Here is a 23,329-nt window from a genome sequence, read left to right as displayed (position 1 = left end):
CCAATGGAGCTGGCAGATGTCGGCTTGCCACATGTTGCGACTCTTGGGACACTTGGCCGTGACCCTCCATGTTACTCCCTTCACTCGCACAGAGCTCAGTTGACCTTGTGGTCCCAGTGGCAGCAAGCCACCCAGGACCTCCATGTGCACATCTGCATTACTCCGTCTCTCCGGGATGCCTTGACTTGGTGGGGGAGTCTTTCCAATTTGGAGCAGGGGGTACCCTTTCAAAATCCCTCTGCCCAAATTGTACTTATCATGGATGCGTCCGATCTGGGGTGGGGTGCCCCTGTGGAAGGGCTCTGCACAATCCGCACAATCAGGTATGCCCTTTGGGTGTTCTGAGTTTGGCTAGCCAACAAGGCAGTCCTGATCCAGACTGACAACCAGGTGGCGATGTGGTACATCAACAAGCAGGGAGGTATGAGGTCATTCCTCCTGTGCCAGGAGGCGGTGCAGATTTAGTCATGGGCTCTGACCAGTGGTATGGTGCTCCGAGCAATGTATCTGACCGGGACAGAGAATATGATGGCAGACAGGCTGAGTCGCACCTTCCAGCCCCACGAGTTGTCCCTAAACCAAGCAGTGGTGAATCTTCCATCTCTGGGGAACCCCAGGCGTGGATCTGTTTGCATCCCCCTACAACAGGAAGGTGGATCAGTTCTGTTCCCTGTACAGTGCAGTTGGCAAACCAGCCTCAGACACCTTTGCCCACCATTGGGGCAAGGGCCATCTGTACGTGTATCTTTCAATTCCTCTGGTGATGAAGACTCTCCTGACGCTTTGACAGGATGGGTGGACTCTGATTCTCATAACCCCTCACTGGCTGAGACAGATCTGGTTCCCGCTCCACCAGGATCTCTCCCTCCAAGAACCGATCACTCTTGGGACTTCCCCAGTCCTCATCACGCAGGATCAGGGCAGGCTGCAGAGCCCCAACCTCCAGGTCTTGTCCCTGACTGCCTGCATGTTGAGAGGTTAATTCTGCAGCTCCTTGATCTATCTGAAGTGTCTCGAGTCCTGGTGGCTTCCAGGAAGCTTTCCACTAGGAAGTCTTATGGCCTGAAATGGCTGTGAGCATCATGGCCTGGATCTGTTCTGCTCCACACGAAAACTACTTGATTACCTCCTGCACTTTTCGGATGCTGGTTTAAAAACCAATTCTGTTAGGGTACACCTGAGTGCTACTGGGGCCTACCACCAGGGTGTGGATGGTTCACCCATCTCTGTGCAGCCTCTGGTGGGACGCTTCATGCGGGGTCTGCTTCGGTTGAAGCTCCCCCGCGGCCTCCCGTTGTGTCTTGGGACCTCAGTGTTGTGTTGGCTCAGCTCATGAGGGCTCCTGTGACCTCAAGTACCTGACCTGGAAGGTCATGTTTTTGGTGGCTGTCGTTTCAGCGCGCAGAGTCAGTGAGCTTTCAGGCCTCTGTATCCACCCTGTACAAAGTTCTTTCATGATAGGGTGGTTCTGTGCACGCACCCTATGTTCCTGCCTAAGGTGGTGACAGATTTCCATCTTAACCAGTCAATCGTCCTGCCCACCTTTTTTTCCCCAAGTCTTTCGCTCCAGGGCGAGTGGGCTCTGCACATTTTGGATTACAAGAGAGCCTTAGCCTTCTACCTGGAGCAGACAGCAGGCCATAGGCAGTCTCTTTTGACAGAAATAGATTGGGAGTTGCTGTTACTAAGCAGACACTGTCCAACTGGTTGGTGGATTGCATCTCCTACTGCTCCGCTCAGGCAGGACTGCAGCTTGAGATCCTCGTCAAAGCTCATTCTGTCAGAACCATGGCGATTTCGGTGACCCACTTGCGAGCAGTCCCTGTGGACGAAATCTGTAAGGCTGCAACGTGGCATTCTCTTCACACTTTTGCCTCTCACTACTGTCTGGACCGGGATGGCCAACGCGATAGGAGTTTCAGCCAGTCCGTCCTTCGGAATCTCTTTCAGCGATAGAACCCAACTTTTCCTGCCTAGAGCTCATTGTTTAGGTCCAGGCTACCTCCCTTTGTTACCAAATGCACCAGTGTTGGGGTGCCCACTGACACCCGGTTAGGTGTCTGTCTGTCTCATTGTTGTTTGGGAGTAGCCTGTAGCTAGGAATTCATTCATGTATGAGGACTACCATCCTGCTTGTCCTAGGAGAAAGCAGAGTTGCTTCCCTGCAACAGGTGTGCTCCTAGTACAGCAGGATGTTAGCCCTCATTAAACCTGCCCACCACTCTGCGGAGTTGGGCTTCTCCTATAGCTGTTTAATTTTTCGTAATTCTATGTTATGAGACTGAAGAGGGACCCCACATGCTGGGCTTGCTCAGCGTGCCAGTCAAAGTTTTCCATGCCAGGCTCCATCCGATGATTTCACCCATGTGTGAGGACTAACATCCTCCTGTCCTAGGAGAACACCTGTTACAGGTAAGCAACTCTGCTTTTTGTGGGTAAAAATACTATTTTATTCATGGAAAAAAATTTGAAAATTTCCCTCAAAATGAGTACATATTTGGAATGAGTGCATGACTCTTTCTGCCTCACATTTTCACAACGTGGTTTTACAGGTTCCATGTAATAGTTTTAGAGCTTCTTACATACAGAAGAATATGGTGATAGATAAAAAAAGTATTACAGGCAGTCATTGTAAGAAGCCTCAGTACTTTGCTAAGAGTTTCAAATGCCAACTTGCAGCTAATGTGTAGCTAATGTACGAGAGCAATTTTGCAGATATTATACTGCTGTATCAATGTAATTTTGGACAGTTACCATTTGTTAGTTTAAAACAGCAGTATTTGTTAATTCTTCAAACTGTCAGCTCATCTGTTTCTTGGCGTGGCTGCTTTTTCTTTTGGCTTACTCTTATATCACCTTTCCTTTTTTGTCTTTAGATTCTCTCTCATGTATTTGTTCTTCATTGTGCAATAAAAATATGTACCACATTGTTTTGTGTGTTTTTGTGGAGAGGGGGAAGTTTTATCTTTTTTTTTTTTTTTTTTTTGTGTGGATTTTTTTTTACATTTATTCCTTGAATTTATCCTTTGGCTTCTAGTTCTATATTCATGTTATATGTGTTTGCATGTGATGGAGTTCCAATAATGAGCAAAATAGTGGCCCATTCGTTGATTTAATCTCATAGTAGTTATAGTTGCTAAGTAGAAAACACCTCCAAAAAAATGTTTAAAAACCGAATTTTTCCTTAGGTTGAACAAAGAGAAATCTCATTTTGTATATGTTTTAACTTCTTACTGAATTATCTAAAAACTATGCTAGTTACCAGTTCTCTAGTAAAGGAAACCAAAGGGTAAACGATATTGCTTTATCATGATGTGAGAGTTCTATCTTCTCTCTAGACCTTGAATTCCGTGACACCACGACTACAGGCTGAGGACTGCAGTATAGCCTGCCTGCCGAGAAACCATGAGAAGAACCGCTTCATGGACCTTCTGCCTCCTGATAGATGCCTGCCCTTCTTAATCACCATTGATGGGGAAAGCAGCAACTACATCAATGCCGGCCTCATGGATGTAAGATGACCTCTTTTTAGATTAGGCGCAGTATTCTATGACCAGAGATGGGGAGACTAGTTCCTACAGGCATTTACTCTCATAATACCCATCTAGGCTTCTAAACAGAGATGAGAGTTTGGTAATGCAGTAATTAAAAGTACAATGTTCTGCAAACATCTAGGGAATTTTTTAAAAATTGGTAAATAGTACTAATAAATGTTACTTTCTGTACAATATTCCTCTTGCCTACGTTACAACAATTTGTTGTTACTAGTTAGGGGAATTATCATTAGTAGTAATAACAATGCCAAAAATAAGCAGCAATAAAAGTTTTTGGAGACCAAAAAGTCACCCAAATAAACTATTTATTTTGATGACTACAATTATTATTGCAATCAGATTATAGCAAATTATGTATACAGAAATTTAGATATTGGCATTCCCTTGGGATCTTAGAAGGAAAGATGTATGCCAAAATAAGATTTCAAAAATTATCCTTGGAAGTAATATAATAGGACTTAATTTGGCAGTTGGCCAAACTGCTTCTTGTAGATCAGATGGTTGGGGAGTTCTTAAGAATATGAGATGTGCCATGTTGGCTCAGACCAATGGTCCATTAAGCCCAGCAACCTGTCTCCATCAGTGGCCAATCCTGGTCACTTAGAAATAACTGAAACATCATCTCTCTTGCTCATTTCCAGATACAATTAGTGGCGATCCCATGCTATCTAGCTAATAAGTTTTAATGGAACTGTCCTCCAGAAACGGCCACATCTTTTTTTTTTTTTTTTTTTTTTTAATCCATTCTATGCTGTTAAGTGCTTACAGGTCTTTGTGATGATAACTTCAGACTGTTTCATTATTGTCTAATTTCTTATATATTTTCATCAGCGTGTGTCAATCACAGATATCGCTGTCAATCATGAATCACTTTATGTGAACTATGGACAATAGTCACTGGGACTTTTCACCTAGGAATTTTGTAGCTTGATCAGCAGATGTCTTGAATTGTTTTAGAAAAAAGTCCTTGCAGTGTCTGCACAGAAGCTGTAGACATTTCTCAGCAGTTTCAGCAAAAGTGTTTTCTTTTTCAGCAGTCAGCAATGTAGTTGCCTTCACAGCAGTTAGCATGAGTTGTAGTCTTCAGCCTGTAAAATTACATATTTAGGGCCTTGTCCTAGGCATGAAGTGCATTACATATTACAGCAGAACTAAACTGACTGCCATGCATGGGTCATCATCATCTCTGAGAGAGCAGTGAAGATTTCAGCAGTCAGCCTCTGGGAAAGCTGGGAGTGAAAACCTTGTCACTGGCTAGAAGCTATTAGCAGATAATTTAGGAAGAAACTAGTGTGTACTGTGACATACTGTGGAGAACCTTGTCCACAGTTAGCATGTGCTATCCCTACTCTTTTCACCACAATCAGTAAAGAGACTTCAGCCTAGTGGTCTTGAATAGAAATCCAGCTTTAGGATTTGAGTCTGCTAGCTCTCAAACATCAACAGGAACACATCTTGCAAGATGACCACATAGAAACAGAAATGATGGCAGAAAAGGACCAAACAGTCCATCCAGTCTACCTAGCAAGCTTATGGTAATATCTGCTGCACTGTACAGGTCACCTCCGTGCTTATCAGTTTCCCAGGCCGTAAAAGTCATGGTCCTTGTTAATTGCTAAGTCCAATTCCCCGTTATCTCTTACTGTTGAAGCAGAAAGCAATGGAGTTTCATTTCATGACCCCTAGTTCTACTGATTTCTTTCCAGTGGAAAAGGTTTGTTGATTGTGCATCATTAAAACCTTTCAGGTATCTGAAGGTGTGTATTATATCTCTCCTACACCTCCTGCCTTCCAGGGTATACATATTTAGGTCCTTTTAATCTCTCCTCATAAGACATTTGGAGAACCACCACCATTTTGGATGCCCTTCTCTTTACCGCCTCTAATCCTGTCTCTGTCCCTTTTGAGATATGGTCTCCAGAACTGAACACAGTACTCCAAGTGAAGTCTCACCAAGGACTTGTACAAGGGGATTATCAGCTCCTTTTTCTTATTGGTTATTCCTCGCCCTATGCAGCCCAGCATTCTTCTGGCTTTAGCTATCGCCTTGTCACATTGCTTCACTGTCTTAAGATCGCTAGAAACTATCTCTCCTAGGTCCCTCTCTTGGTTTGTGCACAGCAACCTTTCACCCCCCCCCCCAACAATCTCATACGGCTCTTTTGGATTACCATTCCCCAGTTGCAGGACTCTGTACTTCTTGGCATTGAATCCCAGCTGCCATATCTTCGACCACTGTTCAAACTTCCTTAAATGATGTCTCATTCACTTTACTCCTGGCATGTCCACTCTGTTGCAGATCTTAGTATCATCCGCAAATAGACACACTTTATCTTCTATCCCTTCCACAATGTGACTCTCAAAGATATTGAACAGAACCAGTCCCAGCACCAAACCTTGTGGACCTACACTGAGCACTATTCTCTGTTCAGAGTAGGTTCCATTTACCATCACACGCTGTCTTCTGTCCATCAACCAGTTTGTAATCCAAGCCACCACCCTGGTGCTCATTTCCAAGCTTCTCATTTTATTCATAAACCTCCTATACGGGACTGTATCAAAAGCTTTGCTGAAATCCAAGTAGATTATGTCAAGGGCTCTTCCTCGATCCAATTCTTTAGTCACCCAATCAAAAAAATCAGATTTGTCTGTCAAGACCTTCCCTTGGTGAATCCATGCTGCCTCGGGTTGAGCAATCCTCCTGCCTGTAGATCACTATCCTTTCCTTCAGCAGAGTTTTTCCCACCACTGAGGTGAGGTTAAGCGGCCTGTAGTTTCCAACCTCCTCTCTGTTCCCACTCTTGTGAAGCAGGACCACCACTGCTCTTCTCCAATCACTCGGCACCACTCCCGTTTCCAGGAACTTATTGAACAGATCATGCAGTGGACGTGCCAGCACATCTCTGAGCTCCCTCAGTATCCTGGGATGAACTTCATCCGGCCCCATGGCCTTGTCCACTGTTTTCTTAGCTCTTCCCATAAATCTCTTCTTTGTCAACTAGCAACAGTCCTTCCCCAGGGTATTCTTAGTGAACACCGAACTGAAGTATTTGTTTAATATTTCTGCCATTTCTTCATCTCTCTCCACACAGTGCTCCTTATCACCTTTCAGTTTCACTATATCACTTCAGGCCTCCCTTCTTTCTCTGATATATCTGAAAAATGTTTTGTCTCCACTCTTTACCTCTTTGTCAATCCTTTCTTCCACTTGACTTTTTGCTTTCTTGATTTCTTTCTTCCTCTCCTTCAGTTTTAACAAATATTCTTCCTTGAGTTTCTTTTTTTGGGATCTTTTATACTTTTTGAATGCTGTTCTTTTTGCCTTAATTTTTTCAGCTACCTCCTTAGAGAACCAGATCAGGGTTTTTTTTCTCTTAGTCTTCTTTACTTTCTTGACATAGATTTGTTGCCTTTGTAATAGTTCCGTTTAATTTGGCTCACTGTTGTTCCATCTCACCCATTTTTCTCCCAGTCTTTCATTTCTTCCTTCAGGTATATCCCCATTTTGACAAAGTCCGTATATGTGAAATTCAAAACTTGGGTCTTTGCGTGACTTCTCTGTATCCTATCTGAGATATCAAACCATACCGTCTGATGATCACTAGTGCTCAGGTGAACCCCTACCCAAACAGCAGAGACTTTATCCCCATTATTGAGCACTAGATCAATGATCACGCCCTTCCTCGTGGGTTCCGTTACCATTTGTTTGAGCAGAGCACCTTGAAGGGCATACATTCTCTTTCTATTTTTTGTAGATTCTACAGAAGGGATGCTCCAATCCACATCCAGAAGATTAAAATCTTCAATGAGCTACACTTCTCCCTGCTTTCCCACCTTTTGGATGTCCTTGATCAGGTCTTTGTCCAGTTCATTCGTTTGGGTTGGAGGCCTGTAAATAATACCAATTAAAATAGAAGCACCATCTTCTCTTTTTAAGATGGCCCATAATGCTTCTTTACCCCATGTCCCATGCAGGTCAGTTGCTTTTTTGTTTTTGACACAAAGAACTACTCTTCCCCCTTTTCTGTCCTCTCTGTCCTTCCTTAACAAGTTATAGCCCAGGATGGCCGCATCCCAATCATAAGACTCAGTGAACCATGTCTCCATAACAGCAACAATGTCCAATTTTGCCTCTACCATTAGGGTTTGCAGGTCTGGGATTTTATTGCCCAAACTTACAAGCATTTGTGGTTATAGCTTTCCAGCTGCTCTTCCTAGTTGCCTTTTCTGTTTTTTTGAGCTGATTAATTTTGTTAATTTATCTTCCCACTTCCTGTATTGCTTGGGGGTGACATTCCAATTTCATTAGCCACCTCCACTCCCTAGTTTAAATGCCTGTTAATGTATGATCTGAATTTTTCACTTGGCATCCTCTTTCCTGCCACAGACAAATGTAATCTTACCATATAATCTTCTATTGTTCCGTACACGGCCCCAGCCTCCCGTATATCCAAAACCATTTTCCTTATATCAGGTTTTGAGCAAGACATTGAAATTATCTATATGGCACAACTTTCCTTTCCCTTTCCATGAACAGATTATACTTCTGAAAAGGCAGTAGTCTTTGACATGTGTCTAATCTCCCCTAGATTTTGGAAAACTTCCTGTACCTTGTAGACACCATTTATAGTGAGGTCATTGGTTCCCAGAAGGATGATAACATTGATATCAGCATTCTTACTTCTATAATTGCATTGACCACCTGGTTTGTATTTCTATTAGCTGAGTATCCGGGAATGTATTTAACCATTGTGTCTCCATCAAATTGCATTCCCAAATTGATTCCTCTGATGATAGTCTCCCAGAAGAAGCAGCTTTCTTTTATGACATGTCATCATGTTCATTTTCCAAAACAGAAAAAGCATTATGTAAAGGTAACAGCTGAGGGAGTGGCTGTGTCTTCATCACCAGTCTTGTTCTTCCAGAGCCAACTGTAATCCAGTTATTCCTGGAACTCTGAATCTTGGATGTCTGACTTCTCTGTGGGAGTGAGGATGGGTATTCAGGATGCTGTCCAGTTGAGGAGATTGAGTGTCTTATAGTCACATGTCTTGTTCTACCAGATTAAGAACATAAGAAATTGCCATACTGGGTCAGACCAAGGGTCCATCAAGCCCAGCTTCCTGTTTCCAACAGAGGCCAAACCAGGCAACAAGAACCTGGCAATTACTCAAAACACTAAGAAGATCCCATGCTACTGATGCAATTAATAGCAGTCCTAAGTAAACTTGATTAATAGCAGTTAATGGACTTCTCCTCCAAGAACTTATCCAAACCTTTTTTGAACCCAGCTACACTAACTGCACTAACCACATCCTCTGGCAACAGATTCCAAATAATAATTCCAAAGGGGTTTGTCAAAACAGATACATCATTTACAGGCACAGAAACTGTAATAAAAGTAGAAAGGGTGTTTATTCACCGAAAATAATTGTCAGGCAGACATATCTTATATTTAAAAACAATGAGGTCATTGGCTGTAATGTTGCTGTTAGTCTCCCCGCACAGCCATCTTTTGCACAGGCTGCATCAAGAGGGACAGAGCAAGAGATCAAAAGCTGATATTCACCAATGAAGTCAACAACAAACAGATCTAACAAATATAAAAAGTAGATAAGAAACACATACGTACAAAATGAAAAAGCACTTAAATAGAAAATGTATGTATATAAAGTCATAAAATAATGAAAGTAAAAATAGAAGTAATAGAGACCGTGGATGACAGCCCAAAAAAAAACAGTCTTACACATCAACAAAGTGAGTCCTACCAGATCCCACAGTAAACCACGTGGAAACTGAGGAAGATATTCTGATTGCATCAAGATAGGGCAGGTTTTTTTTTAAATCTGAGCAATTCCTCTTTCAAATGCATCACCTGCTTTTTCATTGCAGACAGCTGAAAACAAATTGAACAACCCTTAAGTCTCCAAATGGTAGGCCTTGGGACATAAGCACCACAAATGTTACACTGAATAAAAGCCATTATTCTAATAGTGACTATTATGCAAGTTGTTAAATTGGTATGTTAGTCTTATTATTCACTTAACCAACTTCTTAGAAGAACTATTTAGTAAGAAAGAAACCTATGGGGTGGGTGGGTGTGTGGCAGAATGGGAGGGAACAAACAGCTCCTGCAGATAACAGCTCTTTGTTCTATAAATTGCACAGTTATTTCAATGCACACTAGCCAGGAGTCTAAAAACATACTAGGCTTTATTGATATCGCCCTTATTGATATCAAGATCAGTCAAGTATAACTTTGAAAACTAATCTTCCTGCTTGAAAGACCTAAAATATCTCAGTCCTCACTGAACAGCAGGGCTACGCACTTCTCAGGCATTGCCTCTGCCGAGAAGAGAGCCCTCTGCTAGGACAAAGTTCATAAGGAGACTAAACTCACAACTGTCAAGATTGATCCCACAGGCTAGAACTGAGGTTATTGCCCACACATCTAGAGGAAGCTCATTGTCAAGCAGCTCAGTTGCATTTATTCAGTAGACAAAGTACAGACAATTTTCATGCTGAATTCACACATTTAAAAAAAAAAAAAAAAAAGCAAGGTAATGAATCCTCCACATTTTATTTAAATTGACTTTTTTTTTTTTTTTTGCTGCAGTACAGCACTAGAATCAGTAGCTTTGCTGAATTAGCATAGCTGCACTGGAGAAAGTGCAAATAAGGGGCATGAAACAGCTGCCCTATGAGGAAAGGCTAAAGAAGTTAGGGATGTTCAGTTTGGAGAAGAGATGACTGAGGGAGGAGGGATATGATAGAAGTCTACAAAATCATGAAAGAACTTGAACAAGTTAATGTAAATCGGTTAATTATTCTATCAGATAATAGAAGGACCAGGGGACACTCCATGAAGTCCAAGAAGCACTTTTAAAACAAATCGAAGAAAATTCTTTTTCACTCAATGCATAGTTAACCTTTTAGATCTTGCTCATTGAAGGAATTATTTCCTGATGCCCCTTTTTACATATCTTAGTTAACTAGACCCAAATATGGTATAAATATGGTATAAAACAATTTGCAAGTAATTAAATGTATATGAAAAATGTTCCACTTGTGGAACGTTGGTACCTAAAAGGTTAAATTAAGCTCTGGAATTCATTGCCAGAGAATGTGGTTACAGCACTTAGTGTAACTGGGTTTAAAAAAGGTTTGGATAAATTCCTAGAGGATAAATCCATAAACTGCTATGATAGTAATTAATAAGCAATAGTAGCTTGTGATCTGTATAATGTTTGTGTACTTGCCAGGTACTTGTGACTTGGATTGGCCACTATTGGAAACAGGATACTGGGCTTGATGGACCCTTGACCTGACCAAGTATGGCATATCTTATGTTGTTATGCTCTTAGCAGAGGCGTGCTTGCACCCATCGTTTGCTGATAACACTCCCCTGCTTCCTTTTCAGAGCTACAGGCAGCCAGCCGCTTTCATCGTCACGCAACATCCGCTGCCCAACACTGTGAAAGATTTCTGGAGACTGGTGTATGACTATGGCTGTACCTCTCTGGTGATGTTAAATGAAGTAGACTTAGCACAGGTTAATTGCCACTATTTAAACATATACATATATATATTTTTTTTTAATTTTCATACCATTGCCACTTAAATGCAAGACATGATATATTGTATTCTTCCATACAGGGTTGTCCACAGTACTGGCCTGAAGAAGGAATGCTAAGATATGGTCCTATTCAAGTTGAATGCATGTCCTGTTCAATGGACTGTGATGTGATAAATAGAATTTTCAGGATATGCAATCTGACCAGGGTAAGCCAGTTTTAACTGTAAAGCTCAGTTGTTCCAGGGTTTTAAAGCAGCAGCACAGGCTTATCTGCTTCAGAATAACAGTGTGACAATTTCTTACCAGTATTGCATCCTATGTGAATTTTAGTTCTACTCCTTTTTTTTCTTTTTTTTTTCTTTTTCTGTAGTATATTTTGTCTCAACAGTTGTAAACAATTTGGATGTGCCAGATGAGAGAAGAAAGATGTGCAAGTTTTATTTTATCAAAAAAACACTACTCACTCCTGTGACAGTAATGTGGAGGTCAGGTGGATTTTTTTTTTTTTTTTTTTTTAAATCAGAACAGAAAATAGTCCTCCTTGGCCCCTTAAATGTTGTCTTAGACATATTTTACTTCAGCTAGATGGAATGACCTTCATACTAGGCGTCATTGGTGTATGTTTACACATTTATTACTCAGCCTTATAAATGATACACTGTCAATGGTACTGGTTACTTTTTATATTTTATTAATTAATGCAATTTAAAAGTATCAAATCAAAATGGACTTATCTTATACAACTTGAAAAATGCCAGAAGGTCCAGTAGCCCGCTATAAATCCAAATGCACGACACAGGACCACGTTTCAAACTAAGAGAGGCACTTCTTCAGGGTGCAATTTTTTTCAAAGGAAAGCATCTACCATTGACAAGAGAATAATGACCAATGATTATTTATAAGGCTGAGTAATAAATGTGCAAACACACTGATGATGCCTAGTATGGCTCTCATTCCATCTAGCATCTAGATGAAGTAAAATATGTCTGAAAAGCATTTAAGGGACTAAGGAGGACTATTTTCTGTTCGTGTTTTATTTTTGCCATACCCTTTGTTTTTATACTTCTTTCCCTGAATCTGCTCTTCAGCTCTCTATGCTACGCTCATGCATTAATCAATGCAAAACCTGCACAGAGGTTTCTGATGAGGGTCAGCGTAGCAGTATTTCTGGGTTTAATTAGATTCTTAATAGTTAAATAGGGTTTTGTTTCAAAAATGTGAAAATACTAATATATTCAGTGGCATAACCATCGAAACAGAAAGGAGAGAGTTGAATGATTTTGTTTGCACTAACAGCAGCCCTCCTAAATTGGCAGCTTGGCTGTGGGAGCCAGCTGGGGTGATCAGGATGTGGCTGCTTCATTACTTTCGTGTTAACTTCTGCACAGGTAATTACTCAAATCTACTTTTTAAATTTGTTAATGATACACATGTGGCTACCGCAGTAGAAAAAGTGGCACAGGAGCAAGTGGTGGTTTTTCTGTAGCAGAATCCCCACTTTCTAATATTCATTGCTTAACAGCATTAGCTGGAAAGAGCTAATATCCTACCCAGACAGATGCAAAACGTTTGATGTCAAACCAGGTGAATTTCAAGGACAAGAGAATTTTTGGGTTTTCTTTGGATACAGTGGGAAGATTTCATCAGATTTTCTTTCATTCTGGTACTAGAATTATATTTCTCTTTAGTGGTTCCATGTACTACTCCTGAGCATCATCCCTTTGTCCAAAGGATGTAGACCAACTTTGTTCATATATATTAAAAATAATAATAAAAAATAAATCCTCTCAACTCCTCCGGCAACCCGAATGAGTCCTATATTGGAAACATGTGCTAGCCACCTAGACTTACAAATCTCTATTCATTCTTTCCAACAAAGGTAGGAGGTTCCTATGCTTAAATCAAAAATCTCTACTTCATCAAGGGGATAGGCCAACTTCCAAGGATCCTACCATTATTCTGTTGGATACCCAAGAACATTCTCAGTAGTCCTTTGACTCGTACTTATATCATTCTGACAGTGACTCAATAGGATTTCTTTCAGATCCTTCACCAGAACTAGCCAGGGGCACATTCCCCCCCCCCCCCCAAAAAAAAAAAGGTATGACCTATCCAGCCTTTCTACAAAAGATGGAGTAGGTCTACTGATTATTTTTATACTCATCTTGGACTTAACGCTTGTTGACTCCATATTAACTTCTCCATATGAATTGCTGTTGTTAACATCTCAACCCCTTAACATTTATATATTCTATTATCCTCCTGGCCTTCTTTATAAAATTCATCTCCGGCTATTGAATTTTTGAGAGATGCTAATTTTGATTTTACTCCAACTATTGTTTTTAGTGAATATAACTTACAAGTAACTCAGTGTCCATCATCGTCCTCTGAGGCATTTCTGGATTTTATGGCAGCTTTGGGATGGGTTCAATAAATTCAAGATCTTACCCAGAGACTTGGACACACATTTGACTTAGTTTTCTTAAATCAGACTATTATATCGAGGAACCCTCCTACAATTTCTACTGATAAAAGCAATTTGGTCTTTCCATTTTTATTTTTATGTTTTAGCATACTGCATTCTCTCCCTATTTCCCAACCTTCTATTTCTAATCGTCATTTTGAGCCTGATAAGTTCTGCTTCCTGCTTTTCTCTGCTATTGATGTCTGGCACTCTGTTAGCTTTAATGGCAATCTGGTGCCATTGAAAACTGTCCAACTTTGCAAATCCAACAATGTTCTCTTTGGCATTAAAAGATTTAAAGTGCTGTTTACAGTGCTTTGACACCACTGGCATAAGACGCTCATTTTTTTTAGAGCAATACAAGAAAGAATTCAAATATTGAGCCATGGTCAATGAAGCCAAAAAAATTATTTTTTCACCAAGATCTCATTATCGGCTGGTAAACAGCTTATGGAGAAAGTAAAAAAAATCTACTGGAATACTGTGTTTTGCTGTTGATTTTGAGCAATTTGAAGATTTTGCTAAATTTTTTCCATCAAAATAGCTAAGCTGTGTGAAAAATTTCCTGCTATCAACACACCAGCTATTTAACTCTCTGGCATTGTCTCTTTTACATGAGACACATTATTTCTAGTGTCAGAAAAAAAAGTTCTACAAATTATATCAAGGTAAACTCCTCACTTACAGATGATTCTTCAAAGGAGTTATGCATATAATTGTAAAATACTATCATAGCAGTTTTCAAAAACCATTTACCCATGTTAAGCGAACTTAATGCAGATAAAATCTATTGACAATTTAATGTCATATATCGTAGCATTTGCAAAAGTCCACTTACATGAATAAAGTGCATTTATACATGTAAAACCGAGTTTTAAATGTGTAAATGTTTTTGAAAATCAGGCCCATTGTCCTTTAAACCCAAGTTTATTGATATTTGACATCTTATGACAAAAATTAATTTGTCCTTAATGGTAGGCGTTTTACCTTCTAAGTTAAAACAGGCCATTGTGTGTCAGATTCTCAAGAAAGTCTCTGCTGACCTTACTGCTTTAGAAAATTACTGTCCAGTTTCATCTGTTTCTGTCAAAAGTGATCAAAACAGTCATTTTGATCCAACTTAATGACTTTATGGAAGAATATTCTATTTTAAATCAATATCAATTTGAATTCCACAAGCTATACAATACCAAGACCTTATTATCTAGTTTATCATAATTATTTCATCAAGGTTTTGACAATGGAATTGCCTATATCATCTTACTGCTAGCTATCTATGTAGCATTTCATACATTAAATTATCAGATTTTAATTTCGTAATTGCAAAATATCAGTATAGCGTGCCCTGTCCTAGACTGATTTATATCTTATTTGTCAGGATGATCCCAACAAGTTAGTCTGTCCTTTTTTATCTTCATGGCAGCCAATCTCTACCAGAGCTTTCCAAGATTCTGCTCTTTCCGCAGTCTTATTTAAAATCTATATGACACCTTTATGTGGATTATTAGCAGCCCTTGGGATGAATTACAAACTGTACACAGATGACATTGAATTTTTCATCGCAAAAACATTATCCTGGTCAAACTAGCCTGGACTTTGTTTCCATTTGTCTTTCTGCCATTAAACACTGGTTATTGCATAATTGTTTACTATTAAATGTTAATAAGACAGAACTTTTCACTTTGGTTAGAACTCTCTCCACCAGGGCTCCCTTCATTTTAATTTTTGACAGTTGTAGCATTTCCATTTTGAAACAAATATGTAACTTTTTTTTTTTTTTAATTTGTAAAATTTTATTAAAACGAAAGAACAGGTTTAACAGACCATATGAAACAGCAATAGAACAGCAAAACTCAGTCCAATACGGACATAAAAACAAGCATACGCTTTAGGGGTTATTTTAGAATCTGATTTATCCATGCGAGATCACATTAAAACACGAGCTAAAACCACACACCCAGGAGCCCATTTTTGCACTTTGGGGGGATTTTTGGCATCGTGGCCCTTTAACATGATGGCATTCCCAAGTGACAGGGGCCACCATTGTGCATTCTCCCCTCCACCACCACCACCTTCTTCGTTAGCACTGAGTTCTTCTGCAATAACAACTCAGCAATATCGCTGCAATATGGGAAGGACATAATTTCACAGGACCTCCCCTACGATATTTTGCTCCTCCCACGATAGAATATCACAGCTTAGTAAATGTACCCCTCTGTCAGCAGCCCATTCAAACTAGCAACTACAGAGCAAACGTTTCCAGCCTCAACCATCTAGAAAATTATTCCATTATCATAGATGGTATCAACCACACCCATATCAAAGACAACACCCACAGCAGCAGCAGCAATGCTAGTGTGAGGCAATGCACATAAGAACATAAGAAATTGCCATGTGGGTCAGACCAAGGGTCCATCAAGCCCAGCATCCTGTTTCCAACAGAGGCCAAACCAGGCCACAAGAACCTGGCAATTACCCAAACACTAAGAAGATCCCATGCCACTGATGCAATTAATAGCAGTGGCTATTCCCTAAGTAAATTTGATTAATAGCCGTTAATGGACTTCTCCTCCAAGAACTTATCCAAACCTTTTTTTGAACCCAGCTACACTAATTGCACTAACCACATCCTCTGACAACAAATTCCAGAGCTTTATTGTGCGTTGAGTGAAAAAGAATGTTCTCCGATTAGTCTTAAATATTCTACTTTCTAACTTCATGGAATGCCTCCTAGTCCTTCTATTATTCAAAAGTGTAAATAACCAATTCACATCTACTTGTTCAAGACCTCTCATGATCTTAAAGACCTCTATCATATCCCCCCTCAGCCGTCTCTTCTCCAAGCTGAACAACCCTAACTTCTTCAGCCTTTCCTCATAGGGGAGCTATTCCATCCCCTTTATCATTTTGGTTGCCCTTCTCTGTACCTTCTCCATCGCAACTATATCTTTTTTGAGATGCGGTGACCAGAATTGTATGCAGAATTCCAGGGTCGATATAGAGGCATTATGACATTTTCCGTTTTATTAACCATTCCCTTCCTAATAATTCCTAACATTGTTTGCTTTTTTGACTGCTGCAGAAAGGGCCTAATCAACTATCCTTGCCAAAACCAAGTACTAGACTTTGACTACCAATCTCTTGGTATGTCTCAATCACACTTAGAAGCCCTTCCAGTAGAAAAAAGGTTTGAATTATTCTAGCCCTCACTGTCTAAAATAACTTTGGATTGATGAGTGCTAGAAATGATCAGCAAAGGGTATCATTTTAAATTTTAAGCCCCTTTTCCACACTTCCCATCTGTCACCCACCTTCTTCCTTAGGAGCAGTTGCAAATTCTTCAGGAGGAACTTTCTTGTCTCATAAAAGCAAGACCAATACAATCAGTTCCAAAATTGGAACGGAATAAAGATTTCCTCTCAAAGTACTATCCTAGATCTCCGAAACCTGAACTAGCATTTCAAAAAAAAAGTTCAGAATGAGTTTACTGCCCACAATTCTCCCAAATGTAGAATGCAACCATTCCTAGATCTGAAGAATACATACACATATCTCCATTAATGTAGATCACAGGAAGTTTCTACATTTCAGGGTGGCCAATATAAGTATTGTCCACCTTTTTGGGCTGGCAGCAACTCCAAGAGTATTCATAAAATATCTTGCAGTTGTAGCTGCATATGTAAGTCAGAGCAGCATTTTAGTTTTCCTTATTTGAACAACTGGCTCATATCAACCAACACTTTTGAACAGGCAAAAACTGCCACCTACTTCACAATTCATACTGTACAGGCAGTGGAATTCATCATTAACTTTCAAAAATCCAGTTTAATCACTTCACAGCAGTTGGACTTCATAAGTGCCTCTCATCAAAGAACGGAAACACTAATGCAAATAATTTGTCATCTGTCCAATCAGATAAAGACTTCTGCATGTTGGGTCAGATGGCAGTAACTGTTCATATCACCCCATTTGCTTGTCTTTGTGAACTGCTTACTATTTAAAATTCAATGGATCTTGCAAGATCCGCTTATCAAAAGCAGTCATCCAGTCTCTGGTTTGGTGAACCCAACCTTCACAGTTCCTTCATGGTTAAACATTGTATTTACATCAGATTCAGAAATAGTGACATCAGATGCCTTAGTTCAAGGAACGTAGAGCATTCAGGAGCAGATTTCACACAAACCTACAGGAACTTGGAGCAATATTCAGTGTTCTAAAGATGTTCAGATTGTAATTGTCAGCAAAAGTAGTACATATTCAGACAATCAAGTAGTGATAAGAACATAAGAAAATGCCATACTGGGTCAGACCAAGGGTCCATCAAGCCCAGCATCCTGTTTCCAACAGTGGCCAATCCAGGCCATAAGAACCTGGCAAGTACCCAAAAACTAAGTCTATTCCATGTAACCATTGCTAATGGCAGTGGCTATTCTCTAAGTGAACTTAATAGCAGGTAATGGACTTCTCCTCCAAGAACTTATCCAATCCTTTTTTAAACACAGCTATACTAACTGCACGAACCACATTCTCTGGCAACAAATTCCAGAGTTTAATTGTGCGTTGAGTAAAAAAGAACTTTCTCCGATTAGTTTTAAATGTGCCCCATGCTAACTTCATGGAGTGCCCCCTAGTCTTTCTACTATCCGAAAGAGTAAATAACCGATTCACATCTACCCGTTCTAGACCTCTCATGATTTTAAACACCTCTATCATATCCCCCCTCAGTCGTCTCTTCTCCAAGCTGAAAAGTCCTAACCTCTTTAGTCTTTCCTCATAGGGGAGTTGTTCCATTCCCCTTATCATTTTGGTAGCCCTTCTCTGTACCTTCTCCATCGCAATTATATCTTTTTTGAGATGCGGCGACCAGAATTGTACACAGTATTCAAGGTGCGGTCTCACCATGGAGCGATACAGAGGCATTATGACATTTTCCGTTTTATTCATCATTCCTTTTCTAATAATTCCCAACATTCTGTTTGCTTTTTTGACTGCCGCAGCACACTGCACCGACGATTTCAATGTGTTATCCACTATGACACCTAGATCTCTTTCTTGGGTTGTAGCACCTAATATGGAACCCAACATTGTGTAATTATAGCATGGGTTATTTTTCCCTATATGCATCACCTTGCACTTATCCACATTAAAATTCATCTGCCATTTGGATGCCCAATTTTCCAGTCTCACAAGGTCTTCCTGCAATTTATCACAATCTGCTTGTGATTTAACTACTCTGAACAATTTTGTGTCATCTGCAAATTTGATTATCTCACTCGTCGTATTTCTTTCCAGATCATTTATAAATATATTGAACAATAAGGGTCCCAATACAGATCCCTGAGGCACTCCACTGTCCACTGCCTTCCACTGAGAAAATTGCCCATTAAATCCTACTCTCTGTTTCCTGTCTTTTAGCCAGTTTGCAATCCACGAAAGGACATTGCCACCTATCCCATGACTTTTTACTTTTCCTAGAAGCCTCTCATGAGGAACTTTGTCAAACGCCTTCTGAAAATCCAAGTATACTATATCTACCGGTTCACCTTTATCCACATGTTTATTATATATCAACAACTGTGAGCATTGAGAAGAATGGTTCAGACTCTTCGTTAATCTATTCAGGCCCTTTGAATAGGCTGAATCAAGACATACCTAGAGAGTCCCTTTTGGGCTTTGTGGGGAACTGCGTGCAGCAGATATTTCAGATTCGTTGGTGCTGCCAATGATCTATCTGCCTCCAAGTTTATATAATCAGATTTATCATATAGCCAATTGCGTAAGATGCATAGTAAACTAACAGTTATATTCCTCTAGATCTGATAGCGCTAAGCCCCCACGCTCCCACTAGTTTTTTAGACACCAATAGGGGAATTCTTACCTTGCCATAGATAGTGTACAAGTAGTGAGTCGTGACTATGCACGCCTCTCTTTAATAAGTGGATTGGCAGGTTCTGAAGGAAAATAGCCGTCTTATAAAGATTAATTCGCCCAACTAAGGTAAGCGGCAGTCCCTTCCAAATTTGAAATGTACGCCTGGTATAGTCCAACAGATGGGTTAGATTCAACTTGTATTGCTCTCTGAAATTGGTTGTTAATTCCAGCCTCAGATATTTGAAGGCCCCATCCACCCACTTCAGTGGAAAGGTTCCTTCCCTCTGTTCTCTCAGAGAAGATGGGAAAGGAAGAGCTTCTGAATTGTCTACATTTAGATGAAGACTGGAGAAGGCTCCAAACTGAGAGAATAGTTGTAGAAGGGAAGCTAATGAAGATTCTGGACTGGTGAGGAAAACTAAGATTTCATCTGCAAAGGTGGCGTATTTAAAAGTATACCCACCGAGCTGAATGCCCTGTATGTCTGCTGATTTCTGTATAGCCCTTAAGAGTGGCTCTAAAAATAGCAAAAACAGTAAAGGGGATAATGGGAAACCTTGATGGGTGCCCCATTCTATCCAAAAAGGTGTCTGAACTGGTTCCGTTAGCCAAACATAGGCCTGAGGGAAGTGATAAAGTAATCTAATAACTTTCTGGAAGGCACCCGTTAAGCCCATAACATCTAAAACTGCAAATAGATAATCCCACTCCACTCTGTCAAATGCCTTTTCAACGTCAAAACTTACAACCAGAAAAGGTTTAGAGTGTTGACAACGCAGCATGGCTGATAACAACAATCACATATTGGTTAGGGCATATCATCCTCTAATAAAGCCCACCTGCCCAGATGCGATTAAACTAGACAACAGAACTGCCAATCTATCCGCCCAAATCTTTGCATGCAGCTTCTGATCAAAATTCAAGAAAGAAATAAGATGGTAAGAGGAGACTAAAGATTCATCCCTTGACAGGCTTAGGAATAACAATAATTTGAGCCACATTGGTCCTTGAAAGATAATCACACTTTTCTGTTAAAACCTGAAACATATTGAATAAGAGTTATGAAAGATGATCTTGTAAGATTTTATAGAATTTACTGCTAAAGCCATCGGGGCCCGTTGTTTTCAATCATTTATCTTGCCTAATAACTTTAATCTCCTCTTCCATAATAGGCCTATTCAGCCATTCAAGTTGAGATTTGGGGAGATGAAGGTTATTCAGAAATTCCTGGGCTTTGCACTTGTCACAATCCTCCGACTGGTACAGAGATTTGTAAAACTCTCCCATGGTGTTTGCTATTTCTTTATTGATTCGTGCCAGACCCCCATCTCACTTCCTTAATAATGAAATCAGTTGCGAGCCTGCATTTGCTCTTAATTAGATTGGCCATGAGTTTCCCAGTCTTTTTACTATATTGATGCAACTTATACTTGTAAAAGGCTACACTCTTTTTGGCTCATTGATGTACTAAGATATTCAGCATTGCCAGATACTCCTCCCTGTGTCTCTTAGTATTAGAAGTCATTAATTTCTTTTTAATCTTATTTAACTGCTTCTCTAGCCTCAGTAATTGCCTATCAATGTCTCGGTGTCTACGTGCCACAAATGAGATTATGTCCCCCCTCAGGACTGCTTTGGTAGTCTGACAAAATAGGACTGGATCATCTAGGTGTGCTAATTATTGGTTAAATAATCTTTCCATTTCACGATCAGGAACTCCTGAAATACAGGATTGTCTGCCAAAGATATAGAAATTTGCACGCATGGGTTTGAGAGTCTGCTGTTCCACCAAACAGATCAAGCCATATTTGGAGCATGATCAAATAAAGTAATGTCTCCTATCAATGCATTAGTAATATTTGAGAAAACATTCATGGAGACCAACATCCTTCCTCGAGAAGGATGAGTGGGCTCTGGATAGGTGAGTGAAGTCTTTCTCCATCGGATGGAGTAGTCTCCAGTCATCAATCACCTGCAAGCTATGTTCCAAAAATGAAATGCCTTTTCCCGGCCTTGACCTTTCCCCTGGAGCTGGATTGGACTTGTCTAAGAGAGATTCGCAGACCCAATTGAAATCCCCACCTACGATTAGTCATGCTGCCATATAAGGAGGTAAATGTCTAAGTATTTGCTCAAAAAAACCAATCACTTTCTCCACCCAGCCTCTTTTCAATTTCTGAATCTCTGTCTGTTAGGTGGGTCTCTTGTAGAAGAGCCACGTCTGCTTTCTTTTTGTTTAAAGCTGCTAAAATTTTAGATCTCTTGATTGCTGAGTTTATTCCACAGACATACCAAGACATTATTAATGCTTTAATTTCAAGGTCTCCTGCTCTATGTATAATCCTCCTTGTTTCCCCTCCCTGTTGAATGTAATTTCAGCCTTAAGTTACAATGTGAACCGGCATGATGTATGCTTACTAATACCGGTATATAAAAAGTTTCAAATAAATAAATAAATAAATAAATTATTTGCATAAGACCAAATTTTAAATCCCCGGCACACGTAAAAAATGGGGGTCACGATTGTGGCCGGGCCTTGCACACGCCGCACACATCTTCAAAGGGGCCCAGCCACACGCGTAACCCTTGTTATGCGCAGAAGTGCTGGGCCAAAGAAAAGGGATGGTCCAGGGGGCGGGGTTGGAGACAGCCGATACAGAGGCCATTTACCATTGTACCAGGGAAGGGATTGAAGGCGCACTCCAATGCAGCAGTAAGCAACAAAATAAAATTAAAGAAAGGTAAGAGGAAAGAATTTAGGGGGTGGAGAGGGGTAGGGGAAGGGAGGTTAGGGTAGGGGATAGGGAAGTTCCCTCCCAGTCCACTCCTTAATTGGAGCTGACTGGGAGGGAACTGGGGAAGGCCATGATGTGTCACCATGCAAATTTGCAGAACTCTACCCTCCCTTGTGCATACGGAATACAAAATCCAGTGCGCATGTGTTCAGCCCAACAATTTTATAACATGCGTGCGCATTTTATAAAATCTGCGTGTCCATGTGTGCGCGCCGGTAAGCACGCGCACACCTATGAAAATGTACCCCATGTTGTTTAAAGCCAGTCAACACACCAACTCCATGGGGCTAAAAACAAGTCTCCAAAAGTTATGTGTTGAGTGTCCTCCCAGCATGAACTCTTCCCAGAAGGTCCAAGGTAAACTTTTATAGCTCCCAGAAAAACATACCGCTCCAAAATTGTTGTCATCCGTTCAGTGAGTGGTACTTCAATTCCTAACCCTACCCCAAGCTCCCTCCCACCCTCCCTTCCACTCCCTGCATCAAATTGTCCCATAGTACAGGAATAGAGATCACACTTGTTACTGAGGCTAAACTCACCTCTCACCCTCCCCCCATATAGTGACAATAAGTTGAAGAGACCACCCGCAACGGTAAATTTTCCAAATTATTGTACAAACTAACAATAATGCATCTGACTTGGCATTGGAATAGAACAGAAAAACATAAAGATCAAAACCAAAAAAGAAAAAAGAGCACATAAGCCGAGTCCACACCCTGCCAAAATGTCTGATCACCTCTAGGGCAAAAGCTGTAGTACAAATGATCGCAGGGCATCGATGGATGTTGCATTATTTAGCTGCAAAGTGAACTAATGCTGAAGTCTTAGTGCCTGAACAAGCACACCCTTTCTTTGCAGGATGAAAGTATATTTCTTCTACTGTGGATCAAAAAACATCTTTCTTTGTAGCCTTCCTAAGATATAGGTTCTCCTAAAAATGCAGTAACAGCCTCCAGATTGCGCAAGACGAGCCTCTGAGCATGTTGGCACGAGTATCTGTTCTTTTCAAGTGTTCAGTGTCTGGTGGTTGCGTTGTGTTTGCAAGTCTAAAGCAGCGACTAATTTTTTC

At 40.4% G+C, this 23,329-nt stretch overlaps 1 protein-coding gene across 4 annotated transcripts in view; it reads left to right on the top strand.

Annotated features, from left to right (window-relative positions):
• Positions 1 to 23,329, top strand: part of PTPRK (protein tyrosine phosphatase receptor type K) — a 1,381,492-nt gene that overhangs the window by 1,334,830 nt on the left and 23,333 nt on the right. For all 4 annotated transcript variants that reach the window (XM_029594541.1, XM_029594542.1, XM_029594544.1 and 1 more), the window contains 3 exons: positions 3,339 to 3,512; positions 10,975 to 11,106; positions 11,211 to 11,336. In XM_029594541.1, coding sequence (XP_029450401.1) covers positions 3,339 to 3,512; positions 10,975 to 11,106; positions 11,211 to 11,336 — 432 coding nt within the window. The remainder of the gene's footprint in view (positions 1 to 3,338; positions 3,513 to 10,974; positions 11,107 to 11,210; positions 11,337 to 23,329) is intronic.

This window comes from Rhinatrema bivittatum, chromosome 3 (assembly GCF_901001135.1).
Source record: "Rhinatrema bivittatum chromosome 3, aRhiBiv1.1, whole genome shotgun sequence".
In the NCBI taxonomy this organism is placed as follows: domain Eukaryota; kingdom Metazoa; phylum Chordata; class Amphibia; order Gymnophiona; family Rhinatrematidae; genus Rhinatrema; species Rhinatrema bivittatum.
Note: the sequence above shows the minus strand (reverse complement) of the source record. Positions and strands in the feature narration are given on the sequence as shown.